This window comes from Cetorhinus maximus, chromosome 11, assembly GCF_964194155.1.
Source record: "Cetorhinus maximus chromosome 11, sCetMax3.hap1.1, whole genome shotgun sequence".
NCBI classification, from domain to species: Eukaryota; Metazoa; Chordata; class Chondrichthyes; order Lamniformes; family Cetorhinidae; genus Cetorhinus; species Cetorhinus maximus.
In genome coordinates, this window is record NC_135889.1 from 75647785 (window position 1) to 75674719 (window position 26935).

Genomic DNA, 26935 nt, shown 5'->3' on the forward strand with positions numbered 1-26935 from the left:
GAAAGTTCCATTGGAATCCATTGCCTTTTGGTGCGCTTTAACGAGAGACTGCAGGAGTTTATGGCTTCACAATACAGTTGCTCCATTTGAGTAACAGAGAGATCTGAGGGATTGGAAAATACAGGCAACTGTAAATGAAGCACAGCTGCTGCATATCTGCCAGATCATCAATGAAAGCCTCTAATGTTCTTTCTCCAGTTGGCATGGATAATGGGCCAAAGGGCATCCAGTCATTGCTGAAGCACAAGTTGAGTTTAATCAGCATACCAGATCAGAGATTGCAGGACTGCCTTTGGTAAGGTGGCACATTTCATGAACGCGTCCAAACCTCTTCCAACTTTTGTGGGATTGAAATGTCAAGTATCAGGGTTGGCATCTTGGTCGCCTAGTTTGCACCTCAGCTACAAAGCTGTATCAGCAAAAAGCTAGTAGCGCAGACGCAGCTCTAGGGCATGACAGTAGCTTTCGGTTTGCGAGTGGAAGGTCTACCACATTTGCCCATTATTCATTAATCTGTTGCATCTATCAGTCTACAGGGAGGAGGAGGATTGAATAATGGAGCCTGCATTCAATGCTGCCTTCTTGATGGCACTGATCTTATTGAGGAGAGGAAGGGCCTGCGCCGCCTAGCCAAGGTTCAAGAGGAGGTGTGGCTTGAAGTCACTGGTCCGAGAAGCCCCAGCAAGAATCAGAGGACTAGGAGGTTAAACCCACGGCATCAACTCGCATGACCAAGGGTCTACCGAAGATACTGTTCCTATCTGGGGATGAACGAAAGACAATGCTGCACATGTCTGCGCTTGTCAAGAGATGCAGTGATTCATATCTGCCACATTCTGCAGGAGGATCTAACACCCCATGGGCTGGGAGGACATCCCTTGCTAGTGCCCCTGAAGGTCACCACCGCACTCAATTTTTTTGCCTGCGGATAGTTCCAGGGATCCACAGAGGACCTATGCACCATTGCACAGTCCTCAGCACATAAATGTATCAAGAAGGTGACAGATGCCCTCTACAGTAAGGTTGATCATTATGTGAGCTTCACATTCAATGAAGCTAGCCAGGCTGCTAGACTTCTGGAGTTTGGAGCTATTTCAGGCTTCTCTGGAGTACAGGGTGCAATTGGTTTCCCATATGTGGCTTTGAGAGCTCCATGGCACCAGCCCCTGATGTTCATTAACAGGAAAGGGTTCCACTCCCTGAACATTCAACTGGTGTGTGATCGTCAGAATCACATCATGCATATTTGTATCAGGTACCCTGGAAGTCACCATGATTCATACATCCCGAGTCTCTCCCAGGTGCCTAACATTTTTGAAGCACCTCAGCAATTACAGGGTTAGCTGCTTGGGGTAAGGGATGGATGCTCAAATGGTGGCTCATGACACCCTTGCATCATCTTCAGAGTGCCTCGGAGAAGAGATACAATGCGGCGCATAGCTCGACACGATGCATCATCGAGCAGATCATTTGCATCCTGAAGATGCGCTTCTGATGTTGGAACGCTCAGTTGGCGCTCTGCAGTGCTCTCCAGAGAGGGTGTCCCGCATAATCGTGGTCTGTTGCGCCCTTCATAACCTGGCACTTCAAAGAGGGAATCCTTTGCCAGAGGGAGACATGGAGGAGGCTGAGAGCACCTCGGACAATGAACAGCAGGAACCTGAAGAGAGAGATGAGGGTCAGCTTCCACATGAGGGTGTTATCGACAAAGCATGAAGTGGAATGACATGCTCATGCCACATTGACAGCCACAAGATTCCAGGAGGAGTAAGGTGCAGGCAACGGGACACAGCCACATTCTTTCTGTCCCTTAGTGCCATGCCAGTGCACTGAAAGGTCTTTTTAACCAGTAATATCAAGAGCAAGTTCAGCATTTGGACTTGAGTCTTCATCCCTCATGATTCACCAGGCCCTAATCTTTGGAAAAGTCAGCAGTTAACCCTGTATCCATGCGCTCTGGGAAGTGAAAGTTGGCACAATAGCGCAAACGCTGCATCAAAGGACTTGATGCAGTCATCATCACCTTAGTGAGAAACATTTAGCGGGCACTGAGATGAGCATATGATTGGAGAGACCATCATGGCTGCAGGTCTTGTGCTTTGGTACTAACAATGAAGACAGCCACAAGGAAAAAAAACAGAAAATGCTGGAAAAACTCAGCAGGTCTGACAGCATCTATGGAGAGAGAAACAAAGTTAACATTTCGAGTCAGTATGACCCTTCTTCAGGTGATACGGACTCAAAACGTTAACTTTGTTTCTCTCTCCACAGATGCTGTCAGACCTGCTGAGTTTTTCCAGCATTTCCTGTTTTTGTTTCAGATTTCCGGCATCCGCAGTATTTTGTTTTTATTAATGAAGACAGCCATCTCATTTTGAGACACAATTACAGGCCATCCCTCCAAGGCTATTGAAGACGCCTAACTCAATATTGTCTTAAGGAGTTAATAATGCATTTTTGCGAACACTTCCGGTAAAGAGTTTGACCCATCTCCCTGACATAACACAAGGGTCAAGTAACTATTGAGTCAGCTACACATGACATGAATGTGAGGTTCACAAAGGGAGGCAATCACTGAGTGGGAGCCTGGCACACCCTCGCAATAAGAGGGCACATAGATGCATGTGCACAATGCTTTCAAATGATGAGACCATTCTCATGTACAGAAAATGTATTTACAAAGGTGCTTGATATATTCGGTGATTGAATGCCTGTGACCCAGAAGTGATGTCGAAATTTCTTCATTTTTCTAACCTTACTGCTATGTCTTGGTACATCTCCGACATTCGCAGCAGAAGTAGGGGCGGCCTGCTGACTGCTACGCCCTGTGGTCTGTGATGACTTTGGCAGATGTCCTCTAGAAAGCTGAGACCTGGAGGGCCCCAGCCTGCTTTGGGTGTCCTGCTGTGGGCAGGTGCACCCTCCTTGACCTGTACAGCTGGAGGTGATGGGCTCAGAGGCAGAGGGGATTGGGATCATCAGTACACTCTTGGAGTCAGCTGGGAGGATGGTCCCAGGGTCTCCAGCTGCTAGTCTTCCTTCCTGTGAGTGTCCAAGGTTCCTTGCCTGATTCCTTGAGGAGAATGGGCTCCTGGAGGGAGGAGAAGAGGCTCCTGGAGGGAGGTCAAGGTGCCCCACACCTTGCCCTCGCCTAGTCACTGATGGATCCCACCAATGCCTATAGTGATGGAGTGCAGGACCGAGTGCAAATCCAGCAGGATCTGCTGGACCAAGGTTTCCAAGGCAGCTGCCACCCTTCCCATGGTGAGCTCGAGGCACCCGCATGTCGGAGCCAAGACATCTGAGAGAATGTGGATGGGCTCCTCCATCCTTTGGTCAAGCCTGTCGAGCCTCTTGCAGCTGTACCTGATTTTCCACTGCTTTTTGTCGTGTTTCCAGCATGTTGGCGATGGCCGTTTCCAGAGGCTCATCATCTGACTCGGAATCAGCCTGATCTCCAGCAGTCCCCTGAGTGCCAGAGACCTGGGCTGTCACTGCCTCTGACTGCTGTGGAGACGTGTTTATGAGGTGTTCTCCAGAAAGTGACCCTCAGTGTAATCTAGAACTATGACCGACTGAGGTATGTGTCTCTGTGCTGGTGGAGAGTGCAGGTGAACACAGTGACAGGTCTTCAGTGAATGGATCCCCATTATCCTCCTCTGAGGTGGGCTGGGGGCTGGGGCTTATGTTGGCTGTGCTGGTCTGAGTGGACCTGCTGGTGCCTGTAAGAGAGAGAAGATAGATTTAGTTCATGAACAGGCGGAATACAAGATTGCATGTCACTCACTGTGAATGTCAGGATGTGATCAACTCATGGAGGGCTCATCCGTAATGGCTTGCTGTGAGAGGTTGATCTCGCCTTGCCCACAGGAGCAATCTCTGTCCTTCCCCGCCATCTTGGCGCCATCTTCCTTGAATTCAGATAGCTCCTGTATGTTGACCGTCCTTGCTCCATTCTGGGATCTCTCCATCTTCTTGTGGGCGAGCTTTGCCTGCATGAAGGCAAATGGATGAAATATGTTGAGAAGGGATGAAGCAGAGGTTGGGGAGCATACATGCCTACTGTGTGTGCTTAACCCTCCCCAGTAAGGGCTGAGGATGGAGCTTATGCAACATGATAGATGAGATGCTGGTGATGTTAAAGTGTCCATGAGACAAACAGTGCTGATGTCTTCCCCGCTAATATTGTGAGAGATCCCTGAACAGCGTAACCCTTTGAGTGCATGATGCCATTATGAGAGTGCGAGACTGGAGTGAGCTGAAGGTTAACTTACCCTGGCGGAGCATTTGAGATCATTCATTCTTTCCCTGCACTGAATGGCGTTTCTCGGGCGGGTACCTGAGGGTGCCTAATGGGCTGATCTCCCTTGCAACCACATCCCAGGCTGGAGAGGTGAGGCTGGTGGGTCTCCTGGAGCCATCCCTTGGGTAGAGGACATCCTAGTGTTGGCGGACTCCACAGATGATGGATCAAGGGAGTCATTGCTGAACCTAGCTGCAGATTTTTTCTCGGGCGCAGCCATCTTGAGAGGTTTCCGGAACACAGCAGGGCTGGAGAGAATGAATGTGAGTGTTCGGGTGACATTTAAATGTGGCGCCCAGACCTTCAAGCCCATTAGGTCACAACGGGGTGGATGAATCAGTTCCCAACGCCCATGTGATTTGGAGAGCTACTCGCTGATACATAATTAATTAGTTTCTGAGCGCAAAATTGGGCGTGAATTACCACCACAACACCCAGCAGGAAACATGCTGCAAAACCGGCTCGCCACCATGCTTAGTTTCTAAAATGGACAATTCCGCCCTTAATTGCTTAATCAAGGGAACTTCACTCAGGGGTGATTAAAATGAATACACACGCTTAATAGTGACAATTTGATGGGGAATAAATATACTAAATAAATAGCTTTCATTTTTAGATCACTGACACAAAGGAGGGCATGAGGCTAATTATAGTACCTTTAGCATTGTACTTCCTGAGCATGAAAACATCAGAAAGATTATAAGGTGAAAGAGCAACTTGACTATAAATTATTGGGGTTAGACCTGTTTACTGTCATAAATATCTTACAGCAGGAAAAGTACATCAAAAATGTGTAATAGATTAGAGTATAATCATGATCCACAACTGTTGGATGATTCAAACATTTGTGAATTTGCCACCACTTTAAAAGTACCATAAAACATAGGCTGTAACTTTATGTCAGCTGAAATTTACACCAACATGAACAGAATATTTGATTTTATGCTATGTTTTTCAGGGTGGAATGTCTTACCCAGGTTTCTGCAAACTTCTTTAGCTTCTTCCATTGTTAAGCTTGAAGTATTGTATAAAACCAGGTCAAAAAGATAACAATTGCCTCGGAATGGAATCCAGGGTAACCCTTTAGCTGCATTCGGGCACTTCATTTTCTTAGCCGGGAAACTTAACGTTGCAGCTGTAAACAGTAGATTAATTAGAAATATTCAATTCACAGACTTTCTTCCCACACCGACGGACCGATATTAATCTGGTCAAATCAAGGTCAATGAAAACATAGCAATCTCATAACTGGTTTCTGTCTACTTAATGTTGGCTCTCCAGGTTCCATCACTTTTATAGACATCTGCCATTGGGTAGTGAAAACACTCAACTTTTTCGAGTGGTAGTTACTTACAGTAGGCAAATAGTTGTCCTAAGATGGAACTAGATTATGGGTTGAGGACATAATTGAGTATTTGTACATCATGCACTCTCTAATCAGTTATACTGGAATACAGCCCCAAAAAGGTATTTATTTAGTGGGGAGGGGTGGGGAGATGTGATGACAGGGCAGGAGGAAGGGCAGTGCTCTGCTACCTTGAACTATCCCCTTAACTTTCTGCTGGCTGGCGATATTGCACCAGTCCCAATCCATTAAGCACCATCGCTCTCTGGTATTATTTAAATAAGGTCTGGGTGTCAAAATGGCCTTGGTCTTCTTTTATTCTTTCATGGCATGTGAGCATCAGTGGCAAGGCCAGCATTTGTCAAGGGAGATCGTTAGATTCTCTTTTGTTGGAAGTGGTCATTGCCTGGAGCTTGTGGGGAAACAAATATTACTTGCTACTTATCAGTTCAAGCCTGTACGTCGTCCAGATCTTGCTGCGTATGGACATGGACTGTTTCAGTATCTGAGGTGTTGCAAATGGTACTGAACATTGTGCAATCATCAGCAAACATCCCCATGTCTGACATTATGATGGAGGGAAAGTCATTGATGAAAGCTGAAGATGGGTGGGCCTAGAACAGCACGCTGAGGAACTCCTGCTGCAATGTCCTGGACTGAGGTGATTGACCTCTAACAACCTCAACATTCTTCCTTTGTGCTAGATATGGCTCCAACCAATGTAGAGTTTCTCCCCTGATTCGAATTGACTCCAGTTTTGCCGAGGCTCCTTATTGCCATACTCGATCAAATGCTGCTTTGTTGTCAAGGGCAATCTCACCACATCTCTGGAACTCGCTCTTTTCTTCATGTTTGGAACAAGGCTGTAATGAGGTCAGGAGCCAAGTGATGTTGGCAGAACCCAAACTGAGCATCAGTGAATAGGGGTATTGCTGTGTGAGTGCTGTTTGATAGTGCTGTTGATGACACTTTCCATCATTATGCTGATGATTGAGAGGAGCAAGGAGGCAAGTACAAAGTAAGCAAACACAAAGATAGCAGCTTGTGACTGAGTGCAGCTTGAGAAAGGAATGTAAGCTTGGGAATTTGGTAAGTGATGGAATTTTAAGGGTTAATCTCTTCCTAAAATCTGGTCAAGTTTGCATTTATCATTTAACTACAATTTAATGTTAAAGTTAAGTTTCTTCCGGTCTTTGTCGGCATAAACAAGCTCCCTGCTGGAGAGGCAGCTACTGTTAGTCAATTAGATAGCTAGTTCAACTGGTTTCTCTAGCAAGCAGTGCCTGACGCAACTTTGTAGAATTTTAGCTCATATAAATACAGCTGGCCTTGCTAAGCACACAAAGTTAACAAACATGAAGATAGCAGTTCGTGTCTGAGTGAAATTGAGATAGAGTGTAAGCTTGGGAATTTTATAAGTGAAGGAATCTGGTGGAGTGAGGGTGGAAGTGCTGTTCTGACCTTTACAAAAAAGGAGTAGTCTGAGAGAGGGAGTCAGAGACCGCGGGGTGTGAGAGCTGGAGGCTGGAAGCATTAATTAGGTGAGCAGATAGGTGAGTGGTTAGGGAGTTTTAAGTTTTTTTCCCCCTCTCTATAAATGGGGACAATAGTTTAAACTGATACTGGGGACATATAATAATTGTATTAAATGTATAGCTTAATTAGTTAAACCACTTGATATAACTACAGATAATCATTGAGGGATATTTCTGAACCTAATTTGTTAAATAAAACACAGTAAAGATGGCAGGGCAGGTATTGTGTAGCAGATATACCATCTGGGAGCAGGTGGACACCTGTGAGATCTACAGCAACCAGATCTGCAGTAAGTGTCTGTAGCTTGAAGAATTTCAGCTCCGAGTTGATGACTGGAGACTGAGCTTCAGACACTGCAATGCCTCAGAGAGGGGAAAAGTTGCCTGGGCATTTTGTTCCAGGATGCAGTCACATCCCTCAGGCTAGGTGCTTTAAATTTGGACTTTGGTCAGGGACAGGAGGATGTGACTGCGAGTGAGGAAGGTATGGGGACCCAGAAGGTAGTAATTGAAGAGCCTCAGTCCTTGCAATGGTCCACCAGGTTCAAGATTCTTGCAGCTTGTATAGGCAACAGAAAGTATTGCAGAGAGGATGGGCAAACTGACCATAGCGTCTTGGTGCAGGGAGCCATTCAACTGGGAGTACTTAAAAGGAATGTAGTTGTAGTACGGGGCAGACACTTAGAGGGGACAGATACATCTGCATCCGAGAGCGTGAGTCCCGAAGACTGTGTTGCCAGCCAGGTGCCAGGATTAAGGACATCTCCTCAGGGTTGGAGATGATGTTGGAGTGAGAGGGGAAGGATCTAGTTGTTGTAGTCTACGTGGGTACCAATGACATGGATAGGGCTAAGTAAGAGGTTCTGCTAAGGAAGTATGAGCAGCTAGGGGCTAAATTAAAAAGCAGAACCACAAAGGTAATAATCACTGGATTACTGCCTGAGCCACATGCAAATTAGCATAGGGTAAATAAGATTAGAGAGTTGAATACATGGCTCAAAGAGGACACAGTATACATCAAAAAATAATGGGGGCTTGCGAGAAAGGTACTGCGTTAATCATGGGCGACTGATCTTCACATCGATTGGACAAATCAAACTGACAAAGATAGCCTAGATGATGAGTTCATAGAATGTATTCGGGACAGTTTCTTTGAACAATGTGTTCTGGAACCTACCAGGAAACAGTCTATTTTGGAGTAATGAGATGGGATTAAAGACCTCATAGCAAAGGATGCTCTAGGCAAGAGTGATCATAGCATGATAAATTCACATTCAGTTTGAGAGTGAGAAATGTGAGCCCATAACTCGTGCCTTAAGCTTAAATAAAGGCAATTACAAGGGTATGAAGGTAGAGTTAGCGAAAGTGGACTGTGAAAATAGGTTAAAAGGGAAGATGGTAAAGAAGCAGTGACAGACATTTATGGGGATGTTTCATAAGTCTCAACAAAGACATATTCCATTGAAGATGAAAGACTGCCAGAAGGATGCACCATTTGTGGATAACTAAAGAGGTTGAAGATGTTATCAATGCTGTGCAGATTAGTGGTAGGCCAGAAGATTGGAAAAGTTTAGAAACCAGCAAAAGGTGCTAACAAAAAAATAGTGAGTGAGAAATTTGAGTATGAGAGAAGACTAGTAAGAAATATAAAAACAGACAGGGTTTGCTGGGCAGCCTTCAGAAGGCATAGGAGACCCAGGCAAGTCTGGGAAAATCCCTGAGCCACCACTAAATTCTGGTGGGCTCAGGGATAATCGCCTTTCAGTGGCTCAATAGTGAGCCTAATTAACCAGCAAGTGGGTCTCCTTTGTCACCTCATTCCTACTGCTGATTAAATGGGGGACAGTTTTCCCGCCGGCTGGAAAGGGCCGTGCAGCCTCCCCTGCGATTATGCAGGCCTGCCCACCACCCAAGCTCGCTCCAGCGTGCTCCATTAATTCCCAGCCCAAGGCCAATTTCTCCATTATGCTGTGGCTGAGATTAGCTAATTGGTCTGTAGGGCTCTAAAATACTCTAGGTGCAGGTGCTCACTGGGCCACAAAGGTGTCTGCGAGAGTTTGTTTCAATGCAACTAAGCAGTGGCCATTATGACTTTGTTATCCGCAAAGCTGGCAACAGTCATTGGCTTTTTTTATAATTAACCTTAACCCTTTCCATAGGCCCTGTCTTGGACTTTTCCTCAGTAACCTGGTACAAAGTTTCCCATGGACTGGTCAAAGTCACTGCATACAACCAGCGGAATAAAAAGATATACATTTTCTCAGTCTGGGCTGAATTTGAACCTAAGTTTCAGAGTCCTTGTACTCCTGCCTCTCTCTTTATTCCCCTCACCCCCAGCGTAACCTTCCTCAAGTGCCCTCTAAAGCTCAACTCATCCACAAGACTAATGTCATGTTCCCTCATTCCCATTCCCACTAAACTGTTGAGCACCCATTTCCCTTCTTAGCCCCCACTCCAACTGACATTATCATTCTGAGTCTATAGGCAAGGACTATTACAGCCCATCTTGTGGAGGAATTATCTCCGACAGCAACTTATGGATTTCTGTGTTTATTTATGCTTGTGCTTGTGCAGATGCTGGATTTGCTGTCTGATTTACTCCATTATAATGGTGAGCACTGTAGACCTCATCACTATTGAATTAAAAGGTTTTGAAGCTGGATTCTTACTTCGCAAAACTTGGCAGAAGGCTCCTTGAAGTTGAGTTTCACAGTTATTGGTCTTCCAGTAGCCATTTGTATCCATGTACCCACAATCATGAGATGAGTGAGGACCCTCCTCCGCCCAATGGCTGAATATAGTGCCACTACCATCTGACCAAATAAAGTTTTTTCCATCCTGCAAACAATGACAAGTATGGATGACAAGAACATTAATAGAATAGTAGCCCTTCTTTGTTTTTAAACACTAATTACTCAATAAAATTGAAGTTATTAACAGTAGCGCAGTTTTGGACATACATCTGGGCTGGATAGTCCTATCCAATGCGGGTGTGACAGCCTATTCACAATGACTGTGAGAAAAGCTTGGTGGTATTGATCAGTGATGCTGACCAGTTCAGTTTCTCTTTGTCTGCATTCACTTAATGCTTCATACCACGTTAGATTCTTCTTAATCAGTGTGTATGTGTAGTTTCCATATGTAAAAGTATCAAGCGTTGGATAGGCAGATGACACATTTATATGATGGATGGATTTATCTATAGAAACAATAAAACAAGTATGATGGAATTTACAACACTGATTCCAGATGAGCAGTGAATGAGCATTGGAATAATTGATAAAAAGATATCCTGTATGACCTGTACTGATGTAATAAAAATCATTCCGTCAGTACAGGTCATGCTGCATTGGTAAAACTCTTGTATAATACAATGCAAAAGATCAAAAAGACTGTCAGTCATGGCTCAGTCGGTAGTACTCCTGCCTCTGAATCTCAAAGTTGCAGGTTCAAGCCCCATTCAAAGGCTGACACTCCAGTGCAGTACTGAGAAGTGCTGCACTTTTGGAGGTGCCATCTTTTGGATCCACCTGCTTGTTCAGGTGGATGCAAATATCCCATGGCATTATTTTGAAGAAGAGCAGGGGAGTTATCGCTGGTGTTCTGGCCAATATTTATCTCTCAATCAATATCACAAAAACAGATTATCCGATCATCATCACATTGCTTTGTGTGGGAGTTTGCTGTGTGCAAATTGGCTGCCACTTTTTCAACACTTCCAAAGCACTTCATTGGCTGCAAAGTGCTTTGAGACATCCAGTCGTCATGAAAAACACTATAAATGCAAGTTTAAATAAAAACTCACAGGGCACACAGAAGCCAAAGAACAGCCCCCTGTCTAAGAACCTTCTGGACTTCCCCAGCACAAGAGTTTCTGAGCGAGTCCTGAAAAGGAAAATGGTATGTTCTGTACTGAACTTTGGCAGGTGCTTAATAGGGTCAGGGTTAAATAAGTTATTGCCTAAAAGTAAGATAAGTAATCAAACTAATATCTGATGTCAATTCATCACATAGACCTTTTACAATTATAGGTATGCTCATGCAGCCATCGTGAATATATCAATGGTTGTACCAAAAAGCAAATTATATCTAGATGTACTAAATTGATTATTTTCCTCCCAAATTCTTATATGCTTGAGAATCCCTATGAATGGTGATCCTCCACAACAATGAAGAAATTTTGAAGTGCTTCAAACCTCTTAAATTAGTGGTAAGCAGTATCTTTTTATGACTTTCAGCATAGATTGGATTGGATCATAAAATAACATTTCCTTTCTTGGGAAAACATGTTAATCATAGATTGCTAGATCAAGAAAACTCCACTCCTGACTGGTCTACTTTAAAAAAAAACCTTGATTTTTTTTAAAGTCTTACTTTTCCCCTCAGTCTTATTTTTATCTATCTAAAGAAACAAAGATCTTGCATTTGTATAGTGCCTTTCACAACCTCAGCTCCTCCTGAAGCATTTTATAGCGATGCGTAGTTTCTATCATTGTATGAGAAATGCAGTAGCCAATTTGCACATAACATGTATTACAAGCTATGTGATAATGACCAAATTATCTGCTTTTTTATTAAATTAAATTAAAAGCAAAATACTGTGGATCAAAAACAGAATGTCCTGGAAAAACTCAGCAGGTCTGGCAGCAACTGTGTAGAGAGAAACAGAGCTAACATGAAGGATAAGCATGGCAAGTTTCAGGAACCTTGGATAACGAAGGATATTGTGAGATTAGTCAAAAAGAAAAGGGGAAGCATTCGTAAGGACTAGAAGGCTGGGAACAAATGAAGCCCGTGGAGAATATAAAGAAAGTAGGAAGAAACTTAAGCAAGGAGTCAGGAGGGCTAAAAGGGGTCATGAAAAGTCACTGGCAACCAGGATTAAGGAAAATTCCAAGGTCTTTTATACATATGTAAAAAGCAAGAGGGTAGCCAGGGAAAGGGTAGGCCCACTCAGGGACAGAGGTGGGAATCTGTGTGTGGAGCCAGAAGAAATGGGAGAGATACTAAATGAATACTTCTCATCAGTATTCACCAAAGAGAAGGACTTAGCGGTTGATTTGTCTAGGGAAGAGTGTGTAGATAGCCTGGATCATGTTGAGATCAAAAAAGAGCAAGTGTTAGGCGTCTTGAAGAATATTAAGGTGGATAAGTCCCCAGGGCCAGATGGGATCTACCCCAGAGTATTGAGGGAGGCAAGGGAGGAGATTGCTGGGGCCTTGACAGAAATCTGTGTATCCTCACTGGCTATGGGTGAGGTCCCAGAGGACTGGAGAATGGCCAATGTTGTTCCATTGTTTAAGAAGGGTAGCAGGGATAATCCAGGAAATTACAGGCCGGTGAGCCTTACGTCAGTGGTAGGGAAATTATTGGAGAAGATTCTTCGTGACAGGATTTACTACCATTTGGAAGCAAATGGGCGTATTAGTGAGAGGCAGCATGGATTTGTGAAGGGGAGGTCGTGTCTCACTAACTTGATCAAGTTTTTCGAGGAAGTGACAAAGATGATCGACGATGGAAGGGCAGTGGATGTTATATACATGGATTTCAGTAAGGCCTTTGACAAGGTCCCTCATGGCAGACTGGTACAGAAGGTAAAGTCGCACGGGATCAGAGGTGAGCTGGCAAGATGGGTACAGAATTGGCTTGGTCATAGAAGACAGAGGGTATCAGTGGAAGGATGTTTTCCTGAATGGAGAGCTGTGACTAGTGGAGTTCCGCAGGGATCAGCGCTGGGACCTTTGCTGTTTGTAGTATACATAAATGATTTGGAAGAAAATGTAACTGGGCTAATTAGTAAGTTTGCAGACGACACTAAGGTTGGAGGGGTTGCAGATAGTGAAGAGGATTGTCAAAGGATACAATGGGATATAGATCGGTTGGAGACTTGGGCGGAGAAATGGCAGATGGAGTTTCATCCGGACAAATGCGAGGTAATGCAGTTTGGAAGGTCTAATACAGGCAGGAATTATACAGTAAACGGCAGAACTCTTAAGTGCATTGACGGGCAGAGGGATCTGGGTGTACAGGTCCACAGGTCACTGAAAGTGGCAACGCAGGTGGATAAGGTAGTCAGGAAGGCATATGGCATGCTTGCCTTCATTGGCAGGGGTATTGAGTATAAAAGCTGGGAAGTCATGCTGCAGCTGTATAGAACCTTGGTTAGGCCACACTTGGAATATTGCGTGCAATTCTGGTCGCCACATTACCAGAAGGATATGGAGGCGTTGGAGAGGGTGCAGAGGAGGTTTACCAGGATGCTGCCTGGTCTGGAGGTTATTAGCTATGAGGAGAGGTTGGAGAAACTCGGATTGTTCTCACGAGAGCGACGGAGATTGAGGGGCGACTTGATAGAAGTTTACAAAATTATGAGTGGCATGGACAGAGTAGATAGAAGCTTTTTCTCAGGGTGGAAGAGTCAATTACTAGGGGACATAGATTTAAGGTGAGAGGAGAAAACTATAGAGGAGATGTGCAGGGCAAGTTTTTTACTCAGAGGGTAGTGAGTGTCTGGAATTCGCTGCCAGAGGAGGTGGTGGAAGCAGGTACGATAGTGGTGTTTAAGAGGCAGCTTAACAAATACATGAATAGGATGGGAATAGAGGGATACGGACCCCGGAAGTGCAAAATGTTTTAGTTGACAGGCAATTTGATCGGCGCAGGCTTGGAGGGCTGAAGGGCCTGTTCCTGTGCTGTACTTTTCTTTGTTCTTTGTTCTAATGTTTTGAGGCAAATATGACTCTTCTTTGCTTTTATATTTGTATGTTTTTTAAAAATGATTACGGTTGATGGGTAAATTATCGTCTAAAATACCAGGAGAACTTCCCTGCACTTCCTCAAAATAGTGGCATGGGGTTTTTTTTTGCCATCCACCTGAGAGAACAGTTGAGAGCTCAGTTTAACGCCTCATCCAAAGGATGGCACCATCGACAATGCAGCACCCACTCAGTATTGCACTCGACTGACTGCACTGTAGTCAGCCTAGGTTTTGTAGCCCAGTCTCTGACATGGAACTTGAACCCACAACCTTCTGTGATGAGTGACAGCTGACAAAACAGAGTCTCAGGCCGGGATTTTCCGACCCTGTCGTAGGCAGGATCTGCCCCGGGCGAGGCGGCGCCCCAGCCAGAAGTCCATTGGCTTGCGGCAGGACTGGAAGATCCCAGCGGTGGGCGGGTGTGGAAAATCCCGCTCTCAATGTTATTTCTGATTTGGATTTTAGGCCTCATTTTTTTTTTGACATACCCAAGTAATTGCTTTAGCCTCTAGTAATAAGGCATTATTCCAAGATCATTTCTTTATCTTCTTTTAGAATATAAAGGCAAAAAAAAATTTTGGTGTCACCTTTTGTTTTAATCTGGATTGTAGCTCCTGTGTGGAACTGTTTCAATTAAAAACACATACTGTAATAATTTATGAAATATAGTCATTTTAAGATGAGCTGTATGAACACCTATAAACAACAAAACAGACAGCCAATTTCTTCTGGAATAGGTTTGTTTCACACACTTATTAAACAAAGAATAATTTTAATCTTTATGTCCCAGAATTAGACCATCATGGACATGACAATAACTCATCATAGCTATGACTGCATATTTAATATGATCTTTGTTGAGATTTCAATTTCCAAATACTGAAGTAATTGATCACTGTTACTGTACGCCTCAAAGCTGATGTCGCAGATATTTATTAATTAAAATCTAATTAAGATGATTTCGCTGAAGAACTTTACCTGGGTATTTCTGACAAACAAAGCCATAATTGTTTGTATTACAGGTTCTTGTGTACCATCTTCCAGTGGAATGATGAGCATGACTATTAGATAATAAAGCACACCTTTTCGACTCCTCTTGTAAGATAGGGCTATTAAGGTGTTTTGAATTCTGCAAAACACAGAAGTTTACAAACGTTAGCTGTTATAATTAGCTATGTTTCAGAAATATTTTATTTAAATATCCTTAAGGAAATATTTAAGGATAATGCACTTCAATTATCTTATCCTGAGGTACTTGTGTAGGAATTATTCCAAACAGACCAAAAATCCTAGCAAGCATTGACAGTTCTTTCAAATTGGATAGCTGAGGTCAAAAATTGTCAACTCCTTGCTCCACTGCCAAAAGACCAGTGAAGTGAGTACCAGTGGCCTCTGCTTTTGGACGTACTGAGTAACCAGGGTCAGGTGGGATCACCTTGTTCACAAGTGTTGGATGGGTATCTTTGTCAGCATGGCTCAGCTTGGACCTTTCCAAGAGGATAGAGGATAAGAGAACAGTCCTAGTAAGCTGCTTTTCAGGTAACCGCAAAAAAAATTATAATTGCTGTCAAGCTGGCCCTATTTACAATGAGGCTGATATTACTCATACTGCTTATGGCCAAGAGGGCCAGGACTCAGGCCTGAACTGCTCCACCCAAATGGGCCTCACTTCTACTGCTGAACAAACCTGCATTGCTGTGTTCATTCCATTTCGGTTGTTGGGCATTGGAGGGACTAGGGTCATGGAAATTTCGTCAAAGGGCTATGTTTCAGGTGCATGCCTATTCTGCCATCTCAGGCCAAGTTGGGATTAGGCCACTGATCACATGCTTGGTGAAATCCTGTTATTTATGGTCCCGCCGGAAATTGTGTCCATGCCAGGCTTATGCATCCGACATGCTGCTGGCATAGAGGACGTTTATCCCAATGTTTTTGCGCCATTTTGGAAACCTGGGGCAGAATTTTCTGTGCCCACTGGCAGCAGGCATGATAGGTGGCAGGCATGGGCAATATGGCGCGATCTAGTTAACGACGGCAGAAGGCAGGTCGCAATTGTCAGCTCAGCCCGCTGATGGAGGGCCGCGTTTCCTGCCAACGGTCGGCGGGGAGCTCATTGTAATACATCAACATCTCATTAAAAGGCCGTCTCGCCAGGCTCTGGACCTCCATCCACATTGGCGGGAAAGCATGTCGACATGCTTCAAAACGGCACACAGGCGACATGCACTTGGCGGGCTTCACTTTGGGGGAACTGAGGTGAGTGAACAGCTCGCCAGGGTCACCTGTTGTACTGCAGGCTTCGGGGCACTGGGGGGCCTACGTGAAGTGCTGCCCTGCCTCAGAGGCGGCTGTTTTCGGTGGGGGGGGGGGGGTTTTCAGGGGCAACTGCTGCCTGGCCCCAGAGGTGACTATCCTCGGGATGGGTGAGTCTGGGACAACTGCTGCCCTGGCACTGGATCCCGTGCACAAGCAATGTGGGGCAGGGTAGGCAAGGGAAGTGGCCACGCAGTAGGGACACCCGTATAAACTGACCATCCCTCTGCAACTGAGACAGTTCAGGCGCAGCCACAGTGATATGATTGGGGTCGGGCTCGTAGCCTGCCCACCCGTGCAAGCAATGCAGAGGCACCAATGTGTCACCAAGCCCCCCAGACCTTACCCCCCACCACCATGGCAAAGACTGCAAGTCTGCAACCATTTTACTGGACTGCGCAGCAGTTGGACTGCACAAATTGTACACTCTCCTCGCAAACTCTGGCCATGTAGCAGTCACTGCCTCCTGCAATCTCAGCATCCCAATTTGGACCAGTGCCCCCAAGGCACAGGTTGACAGGGCAGCCATGCAGCACACTCATTTGTGGGTATCCAAGGGGTGGCCAGCACGTCCCAGGAAGTATTAAGGGGCGGTCACACAGGGCCAGGAATGGATGCTAAGTACACTCATGCTAACCATGTCTCTCTCTCTCTTTCATGCTGCAAGAGGACCACGTCAGGATCATGGATCCTGGTGACCTAGCTATATGCCTGATGGCCTACAGAGAGCAAAGAAGATGGAGAAGAGAGCGACCGAGGCTCCTGGCCGTGCTAAGGCAGAAGCAGCAACCTCAGGTAGAAGGGGCTGCTGGAACTCCTGCACACACTGCCCAGGAGCGACAGCAAGCCATGGCTGGTCGGCACCTAGCGACCCCCAGGGCCTATAGATGCCTCCTGTCATTCCTACAGATGACCGAGAACCAGTGTCACCGATGACTGCGCATGTCTAGGGACCTGGTCGCTCATATCTGCCACTTACTGCAGGACTTGGCGTGAAGGGTACATGGAGGGCATCCACTGTCAGTGGCTGTGAAAGTGACCACGGTGCTCAATTTCTATGCTAGTGGCTCCTTTCAGGGCTCTACAGGTGACCTCTGTGGGATTTCACAATCCGCCACCCACAAATGCATCCATGAGGACACGGATGCCATATCCTCGAGGGTACACAACTTTGTGCATTTCATCCGGGACCGGGACAGCCAGGATTCAAGGGCCATTGGAGTCGTCCAGATCTTGGGATTCCCACAAGTGCAGGGTGAGATCGACTGCCTCCATGTGGCACTCAGGTCACCGTCACTACACACGGTGGACTTCCACTCACTGAACGTGCAGCTAGTACGCGACCACCAGAAGCACAGGCTGCAGGCGTGAGCATGGTTTCCAGGGAGTGTGCACGATGCCTTCATCCTCAGTCGCTTGCAGATCCCTGCAGTCTTCCAGGGTCCAAAGATGCTGCAGGGATGGTTCCTCGAGGACAAGGGCTACCTGCAGATGTGTGGCTGATGACACCTGTGCGGCGGCCTCAGACTGCAGCAGAGCGATGGTCTAATGAAGCTCATGCTGCAGCTTGCAACTTGGTGGAGCAGACCATCGGGATGCTGAAGATGCGGTTCTGGTGCCTGGACTGGTCTGGCAGTGCCCCGCAATATAGCCCACAGTAGGTGTCATGCATCATTGATGTCTGTTGAGCCATTTACAACCTGGCACTCCAACGGGGAGACGAGCTGGCTGAGGAAGAGATGGAGGAGCTGGAGGTCTCCTCGAATGAGGAGGACGCAGCAGCAATGAGAGTGAGGAGGTCCTCGGTGGTGACGATGACAGGGATGAGGCTATCGCACTGGCTAGACAAGGCAGGTGTGCTCAGGAGGCCCTTATAGCTGCCAGATTTGTGGAGGATGATGACGGCATACAGTGAGGTGCCCCCATAGATCCTCACATCGCAGTTGTGAACATTTGACTCCAGTCTAGCTTATAGCAGAGCCAATACCCTCTTTAAGAATGCTCCTGTCATGGAGACACAGTGGAAGCCCTAATAGTCGCTTGATCACAGAAGGATGATGACAACATGCAGTGAGGACACTCCATGAATCTTTACATAGACTCTGAGAATGTCTGGCTCCTGTCTGGCCGAGTGCAGCTCCCTTGCATTCCATGATCAGGGCCATCTCAGAGACGCAGCCATGAAACTTTAGATGCATGCGATGCTGTTTCTGCCTTCACCACCTGAGCCCTTCAGGAGCTGGTTCACAGCATCAATGATCACAGGTGCTGGTGTGATGGGGGATAGCTCCACCTTAAATGTCCTGGGAGCACACTGAGAGAATGCGAGAACGATATGGCACCTTCCCATTACATTCTAGCAGCAATGACCAGCACCACCCAGGTGCAGGCATCAGTAATGTTTCCAGGGAGTGTGAGGCTGGATCATCACTTTGGTCTGAAGGTTGCACAGAACACAGTGAAGAGGCCCTAGGCTGAGACACCTGCCTTTTATCTTGTGCAGAAAGGTTTCTCATCCGAGTGACAAGAACACGGCTCAAGGAACCACGGACAGCGAGACATTCTTAGGAGTTTATTGGCAATAGTGAGCAGTATGTACAAGTAACCAACACGTCTGCCCAGACTGTGCAACTACTTTTCCTTAACTGCTGTAACGCTGCTGCAGCATCTTGGTGCTCTCTGGACATAAAAAGCAGAGGTGGAGGCAGCCGACTGACTGTGGCGCCCTGTGATGACTCTCGCAGGCGTCCTCTGGAGGGCTGAGACTTGGAGGGCCCTGGCCTGCTTTCAGAGTCCTGCTGTGTGGCAGTGACACCCTCCTCGGCCTGTGAAGCTGAAGCTGCGGAGGTCACAGGAAGAGGGGATTCAGATGGGCAGGACACTCCGAGTCACCTGGGTGGATGACCCTGGGGTGTGCACCTGTTGATGCTCCTCCCTATGGGTGCCTGAGGGCCCCTGGCTGACTCCTTGAGGAGAATGGGGTAGCTGGAGTGAGATCGAGCTGCCCAGCATCCCTCTCGTGTACACACTGTTGGAGGCCAACTATGGCATCAGCGATGGAGTTAAGCCCGGGCAGCAGTGCAGGAGCGACGTCCTGGATCAAGGTCTCCATGGCGGCTATCATCCTGCCTGTGCTGACCTCGGTGCATTGCAATTCGAGTGCTATCACCTCAGCCTGAAGACAGGTGGGACTCCTCCATCATGCCTTGTCAGCGGACATCCCTTCCTGATGCTCCTGAGTTTGCCTTTGCAACTCCAGCAACTGGGACATGACCGAGTCCGGAGGCTCATCATCTGACTCGGACTCTGCAAATTTCTGGCCTCCAGCAGTCCTCCGAATGCTGGGGACCTGGGAAGTCCCTGCCACCACCTGCTGTGGTTTAGACTGTGCACTGTGCTCACCAGTATGTGATCCCATGCCTATTCTAGAGCTAGGTCCTACCGGTCTCTCTCTGCACTGGTGGAGGGTGTCGGTGAGCACCGTGACAGAACTTTGAGGAGGGTGCAGACGACACTAAGGTTGGAGGAGTTGCAGATAGTGAAGAGGATTGTCAAAGGATACAACGGGACATAGATCGGTTGGAGACTTGGGCGGGGAAATGGCAGATGGAGTTTCATCCGGACAAATGCGAGGTAATGCATTTTGGAAGGTCTAATACAGGCAGGAATTATACAGTAAATCGCAGAGCCCTTAAATGCATTGACGGGCAGAGGGATCTGGGTGTACAGGTCCACAGGTCACTGAAAGTGGCAACGCAGGTGGATAAGGTAGTCAGGAAGGCATATGGCATGCTTGCCTTCATTGGCAGGGGTATTGAGTATAAAAGCTGGGAAGTCATGCTGCAGCTGTATAGAACCTTGATTAGGCCACTCTTGGAATATTGCGTGCAATTCTGGTCGCCACAGTACCAGAAGGATATGGAGGCGTTGGAGAGGGTGCAGAGGAGGTTTACCAGGATGCTGCCTGGTCTGGAGGTTATTAGCTATGAGGAGAGGTTGGAGAAACTCGGATTGTTCTCACTAGAGCAACGGAGATTGAGGGGCGACTTGATAGAAGTTTACAAAATTATGAGTGGCATGGACAGAGTAGGTAGTCAGAAGCTTTTTCCCAGGGTGGAAGAGTCAATTACTAGGGGACATAGATTTAAGGTGAGAGGAGAAAACTATAGAGGAGATGTGCAGGGCAAGTTTTTTTACGCAGAGGGTAGTGAGTGTCTGGAATTCGCAGCCAGAGGAGGGTGCCTTCAGAATCCCCTTCAGAGGTTTCTTCAGGGCTTGATTGGAGGCCATGGGGCATGGACTCTGTTGACTGTTTGGCAGATGTGCCTGCGAAAGCAAGGGGAGATAATTAGTGCATGGCACTGGCCTGTGAAAGAGGACACATCGCTCACAGCATGGTTGTCTGATGGATGTTGCACAGCTGGATCCTCACTTCATACAGCAGCGCCGACCTCACCGTCAGCACAGGAATGGTCCAGATTGTGGCCAGCCAGCTGGATGGCTCTGTTTTCAAAGTCAGTGAAGACCTTAATTTCAGGTATTCCGCCACCAGTCTGCGACCTCTCTCTCTTGTTGTGTGCCAGCTTGTCCTGCATGGATAGAGATGGAGAAAGTGCAAGCAGGACGCCTGCCAGGCCAGATAATAAATGTGCCTGGCCTGTGTGGGTGGTGAGTGCTCCCATGGACGAGCTGAAGACAATGAAAGAGTGTGAGAGAGAGTGAATGGTGATGTCTCTTGAACTGGCAGTGAGTGAGGGCCCTGTGGATGTGTGATGGATTTGTGAGTGTACGCGTTGAGAATGATGAAAAGAGTGACTTATCCTGGCAGAACGGAGGAGATCATTCATCCTCTTGCAACACTGGGTGGCTGTTCTCTTTTGAAGGGCGCTGGTGCTGACCACTGCTGCCACCGCCTCCCAAGCCAGATTAGTCACATTGCTGCCCATCCTGCGGCCAGAGCTGGGTTATAAGACATCCCGGCAGGCCTCCATAGCATTCACCAGCTCGAGGGACCTGTCATTAAGCCTGGGGTGGGGGGGGGCTGCGATCTTTTTTCCTTTGCTGGCCATGTCTCCCAGGAAGTGTTGGTGAGCTGGTAGCGATGAGCAGTTTGCTGGCGGCTGCCTTTTAAACATGGCGGCCGTGATGCAACGGCAGGGTGATGGTGGGAGGGCGAATGAAAGCCCGCTCGCCATGGAAATGGCATGTTTCCTGGGAATGCATAAATAACGAGGCGGGTTTGGGACAATATGGCATCATTGCGGCCGGCGGGTAAAACATTGTTTTACCTGCCTGTTACTGTACTCAGTGCAAATCTGGGAAAATCCCGCCCCTGGTGGTGAAAACTGTCCTCAAAAATTTTGATCATCCCTCCCTTGTCTAGTGTTTGCTACTATCTATGAATTGGTAAGTGTGGGGGTTTGTGATGACAAGCAACTAAGACTTAGGAATTGAGATGGGGAACCTAAGTGTTATATTTTGGTTGCCAGCCTTCATAAAAGCAAGATATCAACCATGATTCAGAAGCAAGGCATTAGGTGGCACGATTTGCATTTCCAGAAAGGTGATTTACCATTAAAAAGATTGAGTTTTTCTTATGAATACTTAGGATACTATAACATAACTGCAGCAAAGATTTTCTAAACCTTGAATATCTTCACAAAATAGAACAAATAACATGTTCTATAAATAAGCTAAATAAAGAAAAACTAAGTTGAAGATTTTTTCAACCCACATTTCAGAAATATTGTTAAACTCATGACTCTCAATTTAAAATTGTTAATTGCTTATAACTAACAACAGCTTAAGACCAGAGTCTTACATCATGACTGTCTGGTGAATGTTGGTATAAATCTGCTGCTGCTCGTACCTGGTTTCATTTATTTGAGAAAATTGTAATCCATAATGAGGAACATGATATGTTAAGTGAACAAATTAAATGGCTAAAAGTACTAAATGCAGCCCATCCACAGCACAAATAAACTATTCCCAATTGAAATATGAATGAACACTTAGTGATAAAGGATTCATATCCTCAAAAGCATAAAAGTAAAATAACCAATTCTGAATCAGTGTACAGGTAATTTACATGCACAGGTAGGAAAATTATGCATTTGAATCTTAAACAGCAGCTTCTGTATACTATTATATTATATTTGTGAAGCAGCAGTTCAGCTTATGTTATCATTAGTGCCATTAAAAGCCATTAGTGCCATTACTGAAAGTGTCATGATTGATATTCCTGATGATAAAATCACTGTGTTAATGTGGAGTCAAGATTGTTGCATGACAGCCACACCAACTTGCACACAATGTATAATTATATACTTAATCAATTACATATACACATATATACACACGCACATATAGTTTATATGCTATATATATATATATATATATATAAATTGTTTGCCTCTCTATTTCCCTCTTCTCTTTTAAGAATCTCTTTAAAATCTATCTCTCTGACCAAGATTTTAAACAGGAGGATTCCCTGCTTTTCTTTGAAGAATGTCATGGGATGTTTTATGAACACCAGACTGAGCCTTTGTTTAAGGGAGAAGAACCAACATGAAGACTATTTTATCAATCCCTGTATGCTATTTATGCTAGAATACCCAATCTTCTACTCCTATTAGATGCTTTGGCAATGGCAAGGCTAAGTGAGACAGTTCACTGATGGATTTCCTGGAATGAAGTGGTATGTCTCCCAGGAAGTATCTTCCAGTCTACATTTGCATTCAGATAAACTATAATCAGTATAGATTACTGATGCTAAATAAAAGTATAATGAAAACTGCTTGGGAAGTAGCATTGATTTAATTCACATGGTAACTTAATAGAACCTATTTCTGTTCGTCTAGCTATGGGTGCAATCAATTACTCCCTGGACTTTGGGATTGCCAAATTGGGCAGCCCTAATATGCTACATTTGGACTCAGGGGAACAGATGAACGTGCTGACTTTCCTAAATAAAGCATCAAATTTACTGATACTCCAAATGTGTTCTGTGCTTGCCTAATTCAAAGCACTCAGGCTAAGTATAGAACCCCTACCACTGCCCCTTCTAAGATCAGCTAGCAACATAAACCAACGCTTAAACCATGAAATGTCCCGGTCTGTACAGTTAAATTAAGCAATTGAGGAGCCTTGTTTTCATAAGTTTATTGTAGTTCTGTGTCTCCCATAGATCATACATATTGCTACCACAGTGTGGCAGGCAAAATTAGGCATATTTTCATTTCCTTTATATTCATTCAAGAAAACAGCTGAAGATCCTTGATGCCAGCCTCTAACATTTGTATATTGCCCAAGAATTTCCCAAGGATCTCTCAAGGATATGGGAGTAGATGCAAGTCTGGGGTAGCTATGCAAACAGAGTGGGAATCCTTGAAACGACCTTCCATTTTCCTGCAGGTGCACCAGGTGGACATCATTAAGAAATGTATCCATAAGTTAGGACTGACACCAGGCCAACTCAGATTGGAGGATCTGAGGAGGCCAGTGGGAAGGCATTGCAGCCTAAACAAAAGTAAATGGAATCTTTCTTTCTTCGTCCCAAAAATCTTTGGGTTAGAGACCTTGCGGCTACTATTTTTGGACAACAACTAGAAGGTGGTGCATGCAGCAGCCTATATTGTGCAGCAGAACTCTCAGGGCTGGGGAACGTTGAGCCAATAAGAGCAACCAGAATAAGAAAACCCTGGCAGGTTCAAGTCAGATCAGACAGAATGCACTTGGCTTGGGTGCAGAAAGGGTAGGAACATTGGGATCTATATCCATTTAAGCCTACCAAGTCACACACACGCTATTTGTCAGTTCAAAGACATACACTCTTTACAAAGCTTATTAATAAACAGTAGATTTTGAGGTGGCAGATTTTAAAAAACAAACTCACAGGATCATTTTTAAAAGGATCTGCAGTGTCTCGTGCTGGCTCATTTGGTAACCAGTTTGAATACTTCACAGGCTTCCCATTCACCCAACGTTCAAAATTATCACTGTGCAGTCCTATCCAAACACTAGTTGATCTATCCAGGAGCTGAATTGTTAAAAATGCTGTAAATTTAAAAAAGTGGAAACAGAATTGACTCAGTCTTTGAGTAAAGCTTTTGCTACTGATGGCCTAGTTAATAATTGTTGCTATACTTATGGGAAAGTAAATTAAGTGTTAGAAACAGTCAATACTTATCACTGGGCTATTAAGCAACAGTGTAATCTAATATGGAAGCCTGAGCTGTGGCATCATCTGTTAAACACTATGGGGTTTATTTTATTTTTCCCTGCCTAACAGGAACTAGGCAGGGGTTGAGGTGCAGTTTGTTCAAAATGGAATCTTTTGCTGCATCATTCCATGCCTGCTAGAATTCTGCTATCTATAATTTTAACTCCTAACTACAGGTTAACTGTCTGAGGTGCCTGACAGAAGCAGGTAGGACTGTCATACATTTAAGCTAATAAGGGCTTAATTATACTAAATGAAACACAATTTCAGTTTAATCCAGTCTTTGGATTATCTTTCCTACATTTTTCCAGTTCAATTGATGGAAATAAGGGCTTCTCATTAGGCCCTGGCTTCCATTGCAAAGTTTAAAGGAAGAGAGCATAACTTCCAGTTAGAGGTTGTGGAGACAACCTCCTAGGTGTACGCCTGAGGTGTGGGGTGGATTGACATTCTACTCTATTGCCCCACCCCATTGGAAAGCTGGGCCATTGTGTTTATTCTATAAGTACAGAAACATGCAATTATATATGAGACAAAAATCTAAATATGCAAGGTATATGTAACATCCCATGAGCTATTTTGAGTTACCTTGTTCTATTTCATTTTCTATTGTAGCAAGTGTTCCTCCATGTATGCTGCAGAACACTTGAGCAGAATACCATTGCTTTAGCTGACTCCTATCCTTTGGGGCATACAGCAGGAAACACTGTTATGGAGGAAACAAAAGTCACCAGTGAAGTTTCTTTTGTGGTGCAAGCTTTGGGTTACAATTATAATTATAAACATTCTGAAACTCTGCTTGTTATTTGCCTACAAAATAAGCGACTACATTTCACAAGTAATGAATTGTCTGCGAGCTGCTTTGAAAGTCCTGAACACAGGGTTTAGTGAGAGGGAGGAACTGAAAGAAATCAGTATTAGTAGCGAAATGGTGTTGGGGAAATTGATGGGATTGAAGGTCGATAAATCCCCAGGGCCTGATAATCTACATCCTAGAGTACATAAGGAAGTGGCCCTAGGAACAGTGGATGCCTTGCTGGTCATCTTCCGAGATTCTATAGACTCTGGAACAGTTCCAACAGATTGGAGGGTAGCTAATGTAACCCCACTATTTAAAAAGGGAGGTAGAGAGAAAACACGGGATTATAGACCAGTCAGCCTGACATCTGTAGTGGGGAAAATTCTAGAGTCCATTATAAAAGATTTAATAGCTGAGCACTTGAAAAACAGTGGCAGAATTGGACAGAGTCAGCATGGATTTATGAAAGGGAAATCATGCTTGACAAATCTATTGGAATTTTTCGAGGATGTAGCTAGTAGAGTTGATGAGGGGGAGCCAGTGGATGTGGTTTATTTGGACTTTCAGAAGGCTTTCCACAAAGTCCCACATAAGAGATTAGCGTGTAAAATTAAAGCGCATGGGATTGGGGATAGTGTATTGAGATGGATAGAAAACTGGTTGGCAGACAGGAAACAAAGAGTAGGAATAAACAGGTCTTTTTCCGAATGGCAGGCAGTGACTAGTGGGGTACCACAGGGATCGGTGGTGGGACCCCAGCTATTCACAATATATATTAATGATTTAGATGAGGGAACTAAATGTAATATCTCCAATTTGCAGATGACACAAAGCTGGGTGGGAGGGTGAGCTGTGAGGTGGATGCAGAGATGCTTCAGTGTGATTTGGACAAGCTGAATGAGTGGGCAAATGCATGGCAGATGCAGTATAATCTGGATAAATGTGAGGTTATCCACTTTGGTAGCAAAAATAGGAAGGCAGATTATTATCTGAATGGCTATAAATTGAGAGAGGGGAATGTGCAATGAGACCTGGGTGTCCTCGTACACCAGTCGCTGAAGGTAAGCATGCAAGTGCAGCAGGTGGTAAAGAAGGCAAATGGTATGTTGGTCTTCATAGTGAGAGGATTCGAGTACAGGAGCAGGGATGTCTTGCTGCAATTATACACGGCCTTGGTGAGACCACACCTGGAATATTGTGTGCAGTTTTGGTCTCCTTATCTGAGGAAGGATGTTCTTGCTATAGAGCGAGTGCAGTGATGGTTTACAGACTGATTCCTGGGATGGCGGGACTGATATATGAGGAGAGATTGAGTTGATTAGGATTATATTCATGGGAGTTCAGAAGAATGAGGGGGGGTCTCATACAGACCTATAAAATTCTAACAGGACTAGACAGGGTAGATGCAGGAAGGATGTTCCCAATGGTGGGGGAGTCCAGAACCAGAGGTCACAGTCTGAGGATATGGGGTAGACCATTTAGGACTGAGATGAGGAGAAATTTCTTCACCCAGAGAGTGATGAACCTGTGGAATTTGCTACCACAGAAAGTAGCTGAGGCCAAAACATTGTATGTTTTCAAGGAGTTAGATATAGCTCTTGGGGTGAAAGGGATCAAAGGATATGGGGAGAAAGCAGGAACAGACTATTGAGTTGGATGATC

The 26935-nt window shown here is 45.4% G+C and overlaps 1 protein-coding gene across 1 annotated transcript in view; it reads right to left on the reverse strand.

Moving 5' to 3' along the window:
* pla2r1 (phospholipase A2 receptor 1) overlaps window positions 1-26935 on the reverse strand; it is a 127893-nt gene that overhangs the window by 19270 nt on the left and 81688 nt on the right. The window contains exons 21-26 of the mRNA XM_078552245.1: window positions 25063-25180; window positions 24148-24308; window positions 14919-15069; window positions 10144-10382; window positions 9853-10021; window positions 5277-5438 (exon numbers count right to left, since the gene is read on the reverse strand). Coding sequence (XP_078408371.1) covers window positions 5277-5438; window positions 9853-10021; window positions 10144-10382; window positions 14919-15069; window positions 24148-24308; window positions 25063-25180 — 1000 coding nt within the window. The remainder of the gene's footprint in view (window positions 1-5276; window positions 5439-9852; window positions 10022-10143; window positions 10383-14918; window positions 15070-24147; window positions 24309-25062; window positions 25181-26935) is intronic.